The following is a 17,154-nucleotide window of genomic DNA, read 5'->3' on the forward strand; positions in this document are numbered from 1 at the left end:
CAATCAAGCTAAAGAGAAGATCTCTCTAGCCAAGCGGTTAATTGCGGCTAGTATTTTTGACTTTCTCTAAAACAAGGATTCAACATTGACCAAGCCTTGGCTTCACAAATGTTCCTTAACTTAAGAAATTGCTTGACGTAAATAAAATTGCTTGATGTAAATAAAAGCATTATTGGAATTGCATAAGAAACTCCAATCTTAATTAAGGACATATTCCGTAAACTCTGTAAAGGTTTCCTATGGAGAATTTGAAGATAAAGAAATTTTATTGAAGCTGAGGAAGGTCCTTGAAACTTGGGTCGTTCTGCGGATACCTCTTCTAGTCCATTGTTTTTGTTAACCTTGTCGGTGTTGTTTACCGTAAAGAACACTGACCTTGGAGATGTTTGCATGTACTTACCTCGTATTTATTTAATCATATGATTTTGAGACATTGTTTGAATGACATTATAGGTATCCTTTAAAGTCTCGAGTGTCGTGTTGAATAATTTCCTGACATGATGATTTTTTTTACTGCAATATTTCGTTGTACACGGCATGTCTGTATTGATAAAACAACAGCAGAATATATGCCTATGAATACAAAAACCTGCCTTACCAGTTTAAATGGCCTAAATAACCGGTCGACTAAATAAAATCAGGTGAGCATGATAACGTCATTACATCATATTTTTGATTTTATATACTCTGTTTTGCCAATGCATGCCGGTTTAGAAATGTGAATAATTGAAAATACTTGTTGCTGTTTTTCAGAACCATTCTGCTGATATTTGAAGACAAAATCAGTTTCTCCGGATGATGGAGATTTCTGCACTAAACTCCGGGTAAGACAAGTCGAGATGGTTATAAATTGTTATATATCAGTTGTATGCAATATTTTCATCGGAGAATTTCCTTAGTTTATTCAAAATGATTAGATAAAAACATGTCCATAAGAAAGATTAAAAACCGTTGTATATAATTCAATCCCTTTTGGTTTTGTGAGCAGGTATTGATTGTTACAAATTAGTAAGCGTGAGAAAATTACGTCGTTTAATTAATTTGTTTTAAATTATGTCATGAATTTGTGAGAAAATGATGTAATTTTCTCACAAATTCATGATATTACTGTTGCAAACAAATGACATGAATACCTGCTCACAAGAGGAGATAACTCTGCATTATGAAAACACATAATTATGCACATTGTGACACTGTAGGATGTCTATGTTGACAAGGTGACACTGTAGGATGTCTGTGTTGACATGGTAACACTATAGGATGTCTGTTGACATGGTGACACTGTAGGGTGTCTGTGTTGACATGGTGACACTGTAGGATGTCTATGTTGACATGGTAACATTGTAGGATGTCTATGATGACATTGTGATAGTTTAGGATGTCTATGATGACAATGTGATAGTGTAGGATGTCTGTGTTGACATGGTAACACTATATGATGTCTGTTGACATGGTGACACTGTAGGATGTCTGTTGACATTGCGATACTGTAGGATGTCTATGATGACATTGTGATACTGTAGGATGTCTGTTGACATGGGGACACTGTAGGATGTCTATGTTGACATGGTGACACTGTAGGATGTCTATGTTGACATGGAGACACTGTAGGATGTCTGTGTTGACATGGTGACACTGTAGGATGTCTGTTGACATGGTGACACTGTAGGATGTCTATGTTGATATGGTGACACTGTAGGATGTCTATGTTGACATGGTGACACTGTAGGATGTCCATGATGACATGGTAACACTATAGAATGTCTGTTGACATGGTGAAACTATAGGATGTCTGTTGACATGGTGACACTGTAGGATGTCTATGATGACATTGTGATAGTTTAGGATGTCTATGATGACAATGTCATACTGTAGGATGTCTATGTTGACATGGTGACACTGTAGGATGTCTGTTGACATGGTGACACTGTAGGATGTCTGTGTTGGCATGGTGACACTGTGTGATGTCTATGTTGAAATGGTGACACTGTAGGATGTCTATGTTGACATGGTGACACTGTAGGATGTATATGATGACATGGTAACACTCTAGGATGTCTGTTGACATGGTGACACTGTAGGATGTCTGTGTTGACATGGTGACACTGTAGAATGTCTATGATGACATTGTGATACTGTAGAATGTCTATGATGACATGGTGACACTGTAGAATGTCTATGATGACATTGTGACACTATAGAATGTATATGATGACAATGTGACACTATAGAATGTATATGATGACAATGTGACACTATATAATGTATGTTGACATAGTGACACTATAGGATGTCTGTTGACATGGTGACACTGTAGGATGTCTATGATGACATTGTGATAGTTTAGGATGTCTATGATGACAATGTCATACTGTAGGATGTCTATGTTGACATGGTGACACTGTAGGATGTCTGTTGACATGGTGACACTGTAGGATGTCTGTGTTGGCATGGTGACACTGTGTGATGTCTATGTTGAAATGGTGACACTGTAGGATGTCTATGTTGACATGGTGACACTGTAGGATGTATATGATGACATGGTAACACTCTAGGATGTCTGTTGACATGGTGACACTGTAGGATGTCTGTGTTGACATGGTGACACTGTAGAATGTCTATGATGACATTGTGATACTGTAGAATGTCTATGATGACATGGTGACACTGTAGAATGTCTATGATGACATTGTGACACTATAGAATGTATATGATGACAATGTGACACTATAGAATGTATATGATGACAATGTGACACTATATAATGTATGTTGACATAGTGACACTATAGAATGTCTGACATTATGACACTATAGAATGTCTATGATGACATTGTGACTATAGAATGTATATTATGACAATGTGACACTATAGAATGTATATGATGACAATGTGACACTATAGAATGTATATGACATTGTGACACTATAGAATATCTATGACAATGTGACACTATAGAATGTATATGATGACAATGTGACACTATAGAATGTATATGATGACAATGTGACACTATAGAATGTCTGTTGACATAGTGACAATATAGAATGCCTATGACATTGTGATACTGTAAGGTGTCTAGTGCACTAGTGATGGACATCTTCATATGTGTTTTACACAGGCCGGTGGAGTCAGATCTACCGCAGAAGACAGGGCCTCCACAGAATGGAACCACACAGAGAGGTCAGTGATTAAAGAACTTCAAAATTACAATAGAACATTTTATTGCTCTTTTGCATATGTTCACATATATTTCACTCGTATGACAGAACATTTTTATATTTTTTACTCTTGCTTTGCACTCATGAAAAAAAATCGATACTCTTTCATACTCTCGAAATATCTGTTATTTTCAATGAGAAACCATTCATTATCCTCTATATATTTTCTCTCAGTGAGAATTTTTGTCTTTTAAACCATATTTCCAAACAGTTAATGACATTTTGATAATTTTAAATCACTAGTTAACACATAGTAGCAATCACATGAATGATAAAATTATATATGGGGACTATTTGTGTAGGAAATTAGTCAAAGTTTATGGTTAGAGAATTCATCTAGCCGATGTAGTTTTCACCCCCAGTAAAATTGTTATAGAAATAGGAGGGCTATTTACCAGAAATTATTGGCACATACAGTAGATATAAGGATATACATGTACATTGTATGGGATCTTAAAAACGGCAAATCACCCCAGGAATTTGAAATTTCTCTTATTTACACTGTCATCTATAACACTGAATCAACAATGATACATTGTCATGTATATCCGTCTAATTTTACCTAGGACTGAACCAACAATGATACATTGTCATGTATATCCGTCTTATTTTACCTAGGACTGAATCAACAATGATACATTGTCATGTATATCTGTCTAATTTTACCTAGGACTGAACCAACAATGATACATTGTCATGTATATCTGTCTAATTTTACCTAGGACTGAACCAACAATGATACATTGTCATGTATATCTGTCTAATTTTACCTAGGACGGAATCAACAATGATACATTGTCATGTATATCGGTCTAATTTTACCTAGGACTGAATCAACAATGATACTTTGTCATGTATATCCGTCTAATTTTACCTAGGACTGAACCAACAATGATACTTTGTCATGTATATCCGTCTAATTTTACCTAGGACGGAATCAACAATGATACATTGTCATGTATATCCGTCTAATTTTACCTAGGACGGAATCAACAATGATACATTGTCATGTATATCTGTCTAATTTTACCTAGGACGGAATCAACAATGATACATTGTCATGTACATTTATCTCCGTCTAATTTTACCTAGGACGGAATCAACAACGATACATTGTCATGTATATCCGTCTAATTTTACCTAGGACGGGACACACCTGTTCCTGCCACGAACTTATGGACCACCAAAAGATTTGAGCCTGTCAAGTTGAGGATGGGGACGGGGAGAGGTTATGACACTCAGCCACCAATGACGGTCCCATCGGCCTTCGAACGGACTGTACAGAAGATGCCAAACCAACCTGCCTTGGGTATGTTGAGTTTGAAATGGAGGCTTAATGAAATGTTGCCTTGGTGATATTGTTTCCATGTAATAATATTGTAAAAAAATATTAAAATTGTTTCAAAAAAATCAAAATTTCTATCGCCAAGGTCACTGTAATTTTATCTGAAATTGTGAAAAGGGGTGTAGAACCAACGTCGGTGAGTTTATAAGTGGCTTGAGTACTGGGTTTCTGGGTCCCTGAGCTGGATATTCCGGAGATATGCAGGGTGATTGTGTAAGGTATAATCCAAAGTAGGTAGGGTCAATAACAACAGTCAAAGGAGACCTCAATGGTTCATCTTTATTGGTCTACCGGTTTCGCCTTTTTCATCAGGCCCGAAATCTGAAATTGATGCTTTTGTTTTACGAAGCTGCAGGAGGCATAATTGGCCTGTTGGTTTTTTTTCTTATCATGATCAGTTTAAAACAATAATGCACAATGATGCCAGTAAAAATCCTTGACTCTGGATGTATAGGACGCGGTGATAGGAAATGTCACTATGTATAGATGTTTTACAGGTGTAAAGAGAGGTGGTCAGTGGAAGAAGTGGACATACCAGCAGTACTATTCTGATGTACAGCGGGCAGCTAAATCATTCATCAAGGTATGATCTATAATATTCCTACCACAGCTGTACTCGCTTACTTTTATCTTTGATTGTACTAAATGAAAATCAGCGTTGAGAATTGTTTTTTGAAGATTCAGAAACACATTGAAATCATAAAAATTTGAAGGCAAATTACATTGAATGATTTGCTAAGTAGATAAATATGTATGAATAAATGAATTGATAAAATGGAAAAGTAAATAAATAAATTAATAATTAATTTATTAGATTCATATTATCTAAATAAATAAATAAGATAAAAATCAAAAAGTGAAGAAATATTCATCTTTTAGACTTTATTATTTATAGAATTTAGGACACACACAAATTACAGCATCATATGATCGAGACAGAACACCATAAGGATTTAAATATTTCGTTTTTGAAAATGTGGAATTGTCCTCATTTAAAGTGAATTATCATTTTATCTTACAGCTAGGCCTTCAGCCTTTTCATGGTGTTGGTATCCTGGGATTCAATGCTCCGGAATGGCACATATCTTACATGGGAAGCATATACGCTGGGTAAGACTTGTAGGTCCCTGTAATAAAATGGCTTTAGGAATACACTGTCTATTATAAAGTCACTGTCAGCCGATCCTGAAATGTCGTTAAGAAGAGCCCATCTTCACCCCTGAGTAACAGTGAAAGATAGGATGGTGACATTTTCAAATGTTTCTTGTCATTTCGAATTAAACATTTATTTGCAGTAAAATTGAAAAATTGGAATTCTAATTTTTCCAACTTTGATGTTGAAATTCAGTTAAATTCTGCAATAAGCTCCGTTTCCTCTTATGTTTCTGCAAATATTCTCTACTTCATAGTATTTTGTGAATGATCTAGTTTACGTACACAAAGACTGTTGGTAGGAGTCGAGAGACTGATACAATTTTTTCGTCCTCAGTGGTCTTGGTACGGGGATATATACTACAAACACAGCAGAGGCTTGCCAGTACGTCCTCGAGGATTCACAAAGTAACATAGCGGTGGTCGAAAACAACGCACAGCTGCAGAAGATTGTGGCCGTTTGGGACAATCTTCCCCACCTAAAGGCCATCATACAGTATACTGGAGAGGTGGCCGTACGCAGACCAAACATCTACACGGTAAGTATAGGGAATTAACCTGATGAAGTGTAACCTGTCCAAACTGGACGTCACCAGGACCAAACATCTGGTCAGTTTATAGAGGTGTCCAGTTTAAAGGCGGTCAGTTTAGGGAGTCATTGAATATTGGATTTTTTGAGAAAAAAATCTGAATGTAAAAAATATTGGTAATACATTTTGTGAAGATATACTTTTTGATTGCAACATCTGTATAACTTATAACTGAAGTATAATAGAAATACTGTCCATGCAGTTAATCCCTAATCACGCTATATACATGTATACAGTTATATATTGGAGGAGATACCCTGTGTTCTGTTTGTGGTGGAATCCTCTGTCAGTTTGTAGATCTCTGGTGAATTTAAAGTTAGATTTTTACATTAATTTACAATATAAACCAGGACTAGGATCAGTCTGTTACCCAGCATGCTTTAGTTCAGTAAGTTCCGTGTTTGTTTCAGTGGGACGAGTTTATGAACTTATCCAGGGGTGAGTCGGACTCTGTTGTAATTGAACGTGTGAGGAACCTGGCTCCAAACTATTGCTGTACACTTGTATACACGGTAAGTCTGGTTGGTTTTGTTTGTGGGGAGGAGGCTGGGGGAAAGGGGGCAAAGTGCGGGGGGCAAGGGACTGAGGGGGCTGGTGGACAGGGGCAAGGAGGTAGGGAGGAAGGGAGAGGGGGCTGGTGGAAAGGGGGCATAGTGGGGGGTAGGGAAGAGGGGCCTGGTGGAAAGGGGGCAAAGAGGGGCTGGTGGAAAGGGGGCCAAGTGGGGGGCAAGGAGGTAGGATGGAGGGGAGAGTGGGCTGGTGGAAAGGGGGCAAAGTGGGGGGGGGGGGGGGGGGCAAGGAGGTAGGATGGAGGGGAGAGTGGGCTGGTGGAAAGGGGCAAAGTGGAGGGTAGGCAAGAGGGGGCTTGTGGAAAGGGGGCAAAGTGGGTGGGGGGGGGGGGGGGGAAGGAGGTAGGATGGAGGGGAGAGTGGGCTGGTGGAAAGGGGGCATAGTGGGGGGTAGGGAAGAGGGGGCTGGTGGAAAGGGGGCAAAGTTGGAGGGTGCAAGGAGGTATGGAGGAGGGGAGTGGGGGCTGGTGGAAAGGGGGCAAAGTGTGGGGTAGGGGAGAGGGGGCTGGTGGAAAAGGGGCAAAGTTGGGGGGGGCAAGGAGGTAGGGAGGAGGGGAGTGGGGGCTGGTGGAAAGAGGGCAAAGTGTGGGGTAGGGGAGAGGGGGCTGGTGGAAAGGGGGCAAAGTGGGGGGGGGGGGAAGAGGGGGCTGGTAGAAAGGGGGCAAAGGGGGGAGGAAAGAGGTATGGAGGAGGGGAGAGGGAGCTGGTGGAAAGGGGACATAGTGGGGGGGACGGGGTCGGGGGAATTGGGGCTGGAGCTAGGGGGAGAGGTAATGGATAGGGGCTAGGGTGTGAGAGGGGAAGGGGCTAGGGTGTGAGAGGGGAAGGGGCTAGGGTGTGAGAGGGGAAGGGGCTAGGGTGTGAGAGGGGAAGGGGCTAGGGTGAGAGAGGGGAAGGGGCTAGGGTGTGAGAGGGGAAGGGGCTAGGGTGAGAGAGGGGAAGGGGCTAGGGTGAGAGAGGGGAAGGGGCTAGGGTGAGAGAGGGGAAGGGGCTAGGGAGAGAAGGGAAGGGAAGGGGCATGAGGAGTAGGGGGCTAGAAGAAAAAGGGGCATCTGCATACAGACAGAAATTTGCAAACCTTCTTTCTCTCTTGACAATTTCTTGTAAAGCCAAACATTTCCATAGAACGTGGTACAATTATTTAGAGATTCCTTTATTAAGAATAACACCAAATATGTACATTTTAACATCATGTATGGCTAGATAAGGTTCAAAAGTCTTAAATATGCCCTTGTAAAATTTGTACAAAATATAAGAATTCATATACCCAAACAATCGTTTTCTTTTGTACTTTCCAAAACAATATCTACTGGGGTAGGGCCACTAGCCCTCGACCTCTGGGTGGCGAGTTCAAAACCTAAGTAGGGCAGTTGCCTGGTACTGAACGTACTCTGGCTTTCCTCCACCTCCAAAACCTGGCACGTCCTTAAATGACCCTGGCTGTTAATAGGATGTTAAACAAAAACAAACAAACAAACTACTGGGGTACTTGTATGTGTATTCCTGAGAATAGTCAGGAAAATATATAATTTAAAAAAAACAATTTTAACTCTTTAGAAAAAAAATGATTATGGGCAAAAAATACATTTTTATATAGAAAAGTTACATATTAAATGTTTTCTTTATTTTATAACAGTCTGGGACAACTGGAAACCCAAAGGGAGTGATGCAGAGCCACGATAGTGTGAGTAGGCGGGATCAGATGAATCTGATGAATTAGAGTGATGCTGCGTGGTAAAGTCTGTAATATTTGAAGGATATGCATGTTTACATAAGGAACAAATTGAAACAGCATTATTTTTCAGGCTTCTTCATGAAAGATATTTCATATGATTTTTTATCAGAGGATCATTTTGAAAATTGACACAATAAGATGTCAGTTTATTTTCAAATCTTAATTGATATACTGGAGTTTATTTCAAAATGAACACTTGAAAATTTTGTACATTAATTTGTTTAAATATGCATGGACGGATTTATCCTGATGGTTTTAGACTAGTTTAAACAAATTTATTAGATTATGTATAGTTTTAAACAGCTGTGCTTTTATTTCAATGTCCTGATAATTCTGATTTTCTTTTGTAGCTGACTTTCTTGTGTGGGTCAGGAATGAGCGTTTACAATCTGAGAGTGGGAGAGGAAGTGGTCGTGAGTTATCTGCCCCTGAGCCACAGTGCCGGGATGATCCTGGATATACACATGCCTTATTACACGGGAACCACCGTCTATTTTGCACAACCAGATGCTCTGAAGGTAGAGTATCGATCTCCTGTCATTCTTCTTACAGACATACATCACAGAAATGTATAATACATTTCAGGGGGGCCTTATCACTAGCCCTCCACCTCTGGGTTGTGAGTTCGAAACCTACATGGGGCAGTTGCCAGGTACTGACCGTAGGCCAGTGGTTTTTCTTCAGGTACTCCGGCTTTCCTCCACCTCCAAAACTTGGCACGTCCTTAAATGACCCTGGCTGTTTATAGGACGTTAAAACAAAAACCAATCAAAATCAGGGCACCTCTCTTTAACTGTTCATATGACCTTATAAATATTGATCAAAGCCTCAATGATCCTCTATTGAAAGATAATTATTTCTTTTCTTGTATTATTGATTCATATCAAATCACAGTGTAAAAAGAACTCTTTATCAATATGTATTAACAAAAATTTACATGATAATTAAGAGGATACATGTGTATTAATTGGTAGGGGACTCTGAAGAATACATTAGTAGAGTGCCGTCCCACGATATTCCTGGGAGTTCCGAGAGTCTGGGAGAAATTTGCCGAGAAGATGCAGGAAGCTGCTCGTTCTGTTTCCGGAATAAAAAAGACTATTGGTGTCAAGGCCAAGAAATTGGGGTTAAAGGGAGTCTACGCTTCAATGAGACAGTAAGACCCACGAAAAAAATATCTTTATACTTGTAAACAAAATGTTTTTAATGCTACGAGCACACCTCTATCGCTATCGCTATGATCATCAAAATTGATGGCAGCGATTAACTTAAAGAATGTGCTAATATTCACACTAATCTAGTCTTCAGTTCTTTCCTCCTCTGAAAGTTTCACAGATGAAATAATTTGTCAGCCAATTCCTCTGGGGAAACTGTCAGTGGGAATGAGGCTGGATTTATTGTAGTGTCAAAAATTGAGAATTACTGGTGATACAGAGTTGAAGGGGTTCACAGATTGTTTAAATGATATAGGAACAACATACCAGCACATGTACAGACACAACATGACATGTGTGACAGCTGAGACATGCACGACATGCATGACATGCACCTTCAAGTTATTATTTACATGTAAATGCAGGATCCAAATTACAGTATATTTCATCTTTTCATGAATGCTATTAATGTGGTCAATTTGGAAACTTTCCTAATCATTAGGTAAATCTAAAAATCCTAAAATCAATTATAAATCAAAATAGATGTTCAAGATGTCAACATTTTCTATTTCCCCAGCCAACACAAGCCAAGAGGCTGGAGTGTAGCCCAGACCTTACTGTTTAAAAAGGTCAAGAAGAGCCTCGGCTTGGACCGCTGCCAGTTATACATAACCGGGGCTGCACCCATCACCAAGGAAACCATCGAATATTTCTACTGTTTCAATATCAACATCCTGTCTGTCTATGGCATGAGTGAAAGTACAGGTAGGTTAATCAGACAGACCATCTCTATGTTGTCTGTACTAGAATAAATATATATAAAATCTCTGTGCTCTCCAAATTAGACTAAATGTATAAAAAAATAATCCCCATGCTCTGTTTATTAGACTAAATATATAAAAAAAATCTCTGTGTTCTCCGTATTAGACTAAATAAAGAAAACAATATTTGTGCTCTCCACATAAGACTTATTAAAGAAAAATCTCTGTGCTGTCTGTATTAGACTAAATATATAAAAACTATCTTTGTGCTGTCTGTATTAGACTTAGGGGCCTCGGTGGCCGAGTGGTTAAGGTGTCCTGACACTTTATCACTAGCCCTCAACCTCTGGGTTGCGAGTCTGAAACCTACGTGGGACAGTTGCCGGGTACTGACTGTAGGCCGGTGGTTTTTCTCCGGGTACTCAGGCTTTCCTCCACCTCCAAAACCTGGCACGTCCTTAAATGACCCTGGCTGTTAATAGGACGTTAAACGAAACAAACAAACAAACTGTATTAGACTAGATATATTTAAAAAAATCTCTGCTCTCAGTATTAGATTAGATATATTTTGAAAAATCTCTGCTCTCTTTATTAGATGAGATATATTTTAAAAAATCTCTGCTCTCTTTATTAGATGAGATATATTTTAAAAAATCTCTGCTCTCAGTATTAGATTAGATATATTTTAAAAAATCTCTGCTCTCTTTATTAGATGAGATATATTTTAAAAAATCTCTGCTCTCTTTATTAGACTAAATAAAGAAAAAATCTCTCTGCTGTCTGTATTTGACTAAATATATAAAAATCAGTTTTAAATTACTTTCCTTGTCAATACTTATTATCAAAACATTTATCTAAATGGCCCAGCAAATGTCAGTCAAGGTTTGTATCTTTTCTAGTACTAAACACAGCAATTATAGACAGGAATCTTGAATCTTGATTGAATTGCATAATTCAGAGCTGCTCAATTTTATTTCTACCACAAAGCCAAACAGTTTTCTTGGCATATGAGTACATTCTTGTAAATTGAGGATGTCTTAAAAACATAAGATTGATTGTTGTGATGGAAATCATCTGGATTTGATTGAAATAATGTAAATAAAGATATACAAACGTGATTGACTTGATAAATTGTATTTTGTGTATGTATTAATTTACATTATCATCGTGATTTCTAGGCCCCCACACCTCAGAGATGCCAGAAAACTTCAGAATTGGGAGTGTTGGCCGTGACATTCCTGGGGTCACTACCAAACTTATGGAGGCCGAAACGCCAGAGAAGGATGGCAGTGGAGAAGTAGGTCACAATTCATTTGATTAGCAATGTTTAAAATTTCCGTAATATTTAATGTTGAGGGTCATGTTTGGAATTTCAAACTTGACTACCAACACTACATTATAAGCATGATACAGTAGGTAACGAAAGTGAGTCATGACGCAAGATATTTATTTGAAGAATTTTCTCAATATACTGTTTTTACTGACTTAATTTTAAGACATCAAGTAACAATACACTAGATTTGATTCTGATGATCATCAGTCAAAGTTAAAGGTCAAAGGTAAAAAATAAACAACTTTTAATATAGAAATCTGGTGTACAAGTTATCAAATAACCACTGGACTGACTTATTAGTCCCTTTCCGGTAAAACCGGGGATGAGGGCTATAGGTTTCTTCTGTCTTTTAACGCCAAAGTTTGTCAGCAATCTAGCGGCTTCATTCCTTGAGGGAATTTTTAATCAAAATTCACACAATGATAAAGGACCATAATATCTTGATTGAGTTTAAGTGTTTTTGGGTCAAGGTCAAGGTCACTTACTATTTTTAGTGGGGGCCAGTAGTGGAATCATATATTGCTTTAGCAATACCCAGTATGCATGATTTAATTAAGGGATAGGGGGATTTCATGTAAATCTGTGTGAGTGGCCGCTTACTTTTACATCTGAAGGTGTGTATGTGGGGTCGTAACGTACTTTTACTTCTGAAGGTGTGTATGTGGGGTCGTAACGTACTTTTACTTCTGAAGGTGTGTATGTGGGGTCGTAACGTACTTTTACTTCTGAAGGTGTGTATGTGGGGTCGTAACGTACTTTTACTTCTGAAGGTGTGTATGTGGGGTCGTAACGTACTTTTACTTCTGAAGGTGTGTATGTGGGGTCTTAACGTACTTTTACTTCTGAAGGTGTGTATGTGGGGTTATAACATACTTTTACTTCTGAAGGTGTGTATGTGGGGTCGTAATGTACTTTTACTTCTGAAGGTGTGTATGTGGGGTCGTAACGTACTTTTACTTCTGAAGGTGTGTATGTGGGGTCGTAATGTACTTTTACATCTGAAGGTGTGTATGTGGGGTCGTAACATACTTTTACTTCTGAAGGTGTGTATGTGGGGTCGTAACGTACTTTTACATCTGAAGGTGTGTATGTGGGGTCGTAACATACTTTTACTTCTGAAGGTGTGTATGTGGGGTCGTAACGTACTTTTACTTCTGAAGGTGTGTATGTGGGGTCGTAATGTACTTTTACTTCTAAAGGTGTGTATGTAGGGTCGTAACGTACTTTTACATCTGAAGGTGTGTATGTGGGGTCGTAACATACTTTTACTTCTGAAGGTGTGTATGTGGGGTCGTAACGTACTTTTACATCTGAAGGTGTGTATGTGGGGTCGTAATGTACTTTTACCTCTGAAGGTGTGTATGTGGGGTCGTAACATACTTTTACTTCTGAAGGTGTGTATGTGGGGTCGTAACGTACTTTTACTTCTGAAGGTGTGTATGTGGGGTCGTAACATACTTTTACTTCTGAAGGTGTGTATGTGGGGTCGTAACGTACTTTTACTTCTGAAGGCGTGTATATGGGGTCGTAATGTACTTTTACTTCTGAAGGTGTGTATGTGGGGTCGTAATGTACTTTTACTTCTGAAGGTGTGTATGTGGGGTCGTAATGTATTCATGGGCTACCTCAACAATGAAGAGAAGACAAAAGAAGCGATTGATGACGACGGCTGGCTTCACTCTGGTGACATCGGTAAACATGATGACAACGGCTTCCTCTACATCACAGGCAGAATAAAAGGTACAGTATCATCTTTTCGAAATGAAATCAACTTTCATTCCTGTGGAAGAGAATTGCTTTATAGACCTACTGCAAATGTCTTTTGTCTGTCGGCATCCATCATATGTGGTAAACAATTTACATTTTGGACTTTATTTCAATAACCAAAAGGCTCAATGTCTTCTGCAGCAATTTAAAAAAAAACCATTCAATACATCCCAAGTGTTGTCTCCTGTAGCAAAGTGTTCATAAGAGTTCTCATTAGAAAGTATTATTAGCATTGGGCAAGTAACAGGCTTGGATGAAGGGCAATCAAGTTTGAGAAGTGAATACCTTGACCTACTTTCAAGGTGAAAGGCGTAAAATGTTTTCAGATCTTTAAATTTTTTCTTAATTATCAAGACTAGGATCATGATGTTTTAGTCTGTTAATTAGCATGCTGAGATGAATGGTTACAAAGTTTGTTCAAATGAACAAAACTTGATCTACGTTCAAGGTCACAGAGCTAAGATGTGTTAAGCTATCATTACACACATCAGAACTAGGGTAACTGCTCTTGGTTCTTTTTTATGAAAATCTACCTGATAAGTGCCCCAATTTTGTTTCTTTCTATATAATAGGTCTCAGTTTTAAGGCTGCCATGATCCCTCTGTAAATCTTTATACCAAGCTGACACATTCAAGTTTATTTGGCCGTTGAACAGAAAGGTTACATGGAACTAGACAAGAGTACAGCTGATGATGCAAAATTTAGGGCTATTTTGATTCATATGATTTGTAAATAAGTCCAGCAAAATTCTATTGATAAAATATGTCATTGATTATTCTCCTATTGGAAATAGTTAATATGTGATGTCTTCCTTCTCTGAGATACGGAATGTGTGAGATGTCACTAGGATGTGGAATGTGAGATGTCACTAGGATGTGGAATGTGAGATGTCACTAGGATGTGGAATGTGTGAGATGTCACTAGGATGTGGAATGTGTGAGATGTCACTAGGATGTGGAATTTGTGAGATGTCACTAGGATGTGGAATGTGAGATGTCACTAGGATGTGTAATGTGTGAGATGTCACTAGGATGTGGAATGTGTGAGATGTCACTAGGATGTGGAATGTGTGAGATGTCACTAGGATGTGGAATGTGTGAGATGTCACTAGGATGTGGAATGTGTGAGATGTCACTAGGATGTGGAATGTGTGAGATGTCACTAGGATGTGGAATGTGTGAGATGTCACTAGGATGTGGAATGTGTGAGATGTCACTAGGATGTGTAATGTGTGAGATGTCACTAGGATGTGGAATGTGTGAGATGTCACTAGGATGTGGAATGTGTGAGATGTCACTAGGATGTGGAATGTGTGAGATGTCACTAGGATGTGGAATGTGTGAGATGTCACTAGGATGTGGAATGTGTGAGATGTCACTAGGATGTGTAATGTGTGAGATGTCACTCAGATGTGGAATGTGTGAGATGTCACTAGGATGTGGAATGTGTGAGATGTCACTAGGATGTGGAATGTGTGAGATGTCACTAGGATGTGGAATGTGTGAGATGTCACTAGGATGTGGAATGTGTGAGATGTCACTAGGATGTGGAATGTGTGAGATGTCACTAGGATGTGTAATGTGTGAGATGTCACTAGGATGTGGAATGTGTGAGATGTCACTAGGATGTGGAATGTGTGAGATGTCACTAGGATGTGGAATGTGTGAGATGTCACTAGGATGTGTAATGTGTGAGATGTCACTAGGATGTGGAATGTGTGAGATGTCACTAGGATGTGGAATGTGTGAGATGTCACTAGGATGTGGAATGTGTGAGATGTCACTAGGATGTGGAATTTGAGATGTCACTCATTTGTTAGAGATTTCAGAGGTGGATGAGATCAGAATTACTCATTATAAACTTGACCTTTTCCCAGAATTACTGATCACGGCAGGCGGTGAGAACATAGCTCCTATTCCAATAGAGGACAATGTGAAGGAAGAACTGCATGCTGTGTCTAACTGTATGTTGATCGGGGACAAAATGAAGTTCCTTAGTATGTTAATCACACTGAAGGTAAGGTCAAAATCAATCTTAAAGTATTTCTCAAGACAGACTTGTTCTATCACGATAAGGTTTAGTGTATAGGAGTTCCAGCTTCTACAATCTTGACAATCTTGGTTACTTTTAAATACCGTTCGATATACAGGTCTAATGCCTATGAAAAATAGACTTAACCCTGCATAATCTTTTTTTGATATGAGACATTGACAAGAGTTCCAGTTCCACAAATTCTGAACTTCCATTTGAAAGTTTAAATTTCAAGCCATTTTCGACTCTGAATTGCTTTAAAAGTTGGACAAAGCATATTCAATGTAGACAGTAAATGTTTAGCTCATCTACCAAAAGATTCTTGATTGTCATCAAGGTTTCGAATTCCCTTCTTCCTAATAACTGAAGTCTAGTCATAATTATATTGGTCCAGTCACATGCTAGGGTGTGGAACGATCGCATTTGTTCGAATAAAAGACTTTGACCAAAATTTAATGTCACAGGGGTCAGATGTGTTGAAAATCTTTAAACATTTTCAAAATAACAAAGAGGCACTATTTCAAGATAAAGACAAAAATTGTTCAAATGGATGACCTTGACCCACTTTCTATGTAAAACAGATTTTTTATTTTTAAATCTCTAAACAGACTTCTCAGTAGCAAGGAGGAAGCGAGTCTGTGATGATATTCGGCCACTAGCATGTTCAAATTAGAGAAAAATTATAGTTTAGGTTTGCAAGGAGGAAGCGAGTCTGTGATGATATTCGGCCACTAGCATGTTCAAATTAGAGAAAAATTATAGTTTAGGTTTGCTAAATAACATAAGTCATGTTTTACAGGTTGAAATTGACATAGATACTGGAGAACCTACCGACCAGCTGACAGCTGAGGTCCAAGACTGGTGTAAATCATTAGGTTGTAATTATACGACGATGTCGCAAGTCCTGGAACAAAAAAATCCCAATCTCTTCAAAGCCATTCAGACAGGAATAGACAAAGCCAACGAACGTGCCATTTCCCGCGCATCTAAGGTCCAGAAATGGTCATTACTACCCAGAGATTTCTCGATTCCTGGAGGCGAATTAGGTAAGATTCTGATGTAGATACGAGGCTATAGAGAAATTCAGATCGGTTGCTTGGGGTGTTTTTAATTTGCATTATTTTATTGTAAATTATTTGAAAAAGTAGTATTTGTAATTACGGCCTTTATTATACAACAATTACAAAACATGTTGTATTAACTTATACTTATCACTGCTGATGGGCCGAACGGAAACACTCGAGGATTCTTACTGTCGGAGGAGACTGGAGAACCCGGGGAAAACCCACGTACCTTCTCAGTCGGATTGTGAAAGGATTTACCACTGCAACCTTCAAGACAACTATTTAATTTTTATTCGTAAATTTAAACAATATCATCCTCAATACTTCCTCATCATTTACGCGGTGGCCGAGTGGTTAAGGTGTCCCGACACTTTCATCACTAGCCCCCCACCTCTGGGTTGCGAGTTCGAAACACATGTGGGGCAGTTGCCA

At 38.7% G+C, this 17,154-nt stretch overlaps 1 protein-coding gene across 3 annotated transcripts in view; it reads left to right on the plus strand.

Moving 5' to 3' along the window:
• Positions 1 to 17,154, plus strand: part of LOC117334368 (long-chain-fatty-acid--CoA ligase ACSBG2-like) — a 33,133-nt gene that overhangs the window by 14,358 nt on the left and 1,621 nt on the right. For 2 of the 3 annotated variants that reach the window (XM_033893948.1, XM_033893949.1), the window contains exons 2-16: positions 754 to 824; positions 3,122 to 3,183; positions 4,366 to 4,530; positions 5,064 to 5,149; positions 5,588 to 5,676; positions 6,056 to 6,257; positions 6,719 to 6,820; positions 8,514 to 8,561; positions 8,963 to 9,130; positions 9,587 to 9,768; positions 10,344 to 10,531; positions 11,706 to 11,824; positions 13,450 to 13,600; positions 15,504 to 15,643; positions 16,458 to 16,704. In XM_033893948.1, the coding sequence (XP_033749839.1) occupies positions 796 to 824; positions 3,122 to 3,183; positions 4,366 to 4,530; positions 5,064 to 5,149; positions 5,588 to 5,676; positions 6,056 to 6,257; positions 6,719 to 6,820; positions 8,514 to 8,561; positions 8,963 to 9,130; positions 9,587 to 9,768; positions 10,344 to 10,531; positions 11,706 to 11,824; positions 13,450 to 13,600; positions 15,504 to 15,643; positions 16,458 to 16,704 (1,978 nt within the window). In that variant the 5' untranslated portion in view covers positions 754 to 795. The other variant, XM_033893950.1, reaches the window with a different exon arrangement.

Source organism: Pecten maximus, chromosome 9 (genome assembly GCF_902652985.1).
Source record: "Pecten maximus chromosome 9, xPecMax1.1, whole genome shotgun sequence".
In the NCBI taxonomy this organism is placed as follows: Eukaryota; Metazoa; Mollusca; class Bivalvia; order Pectinida; family Pectinidae; genus Pecten; species Pecten maximus.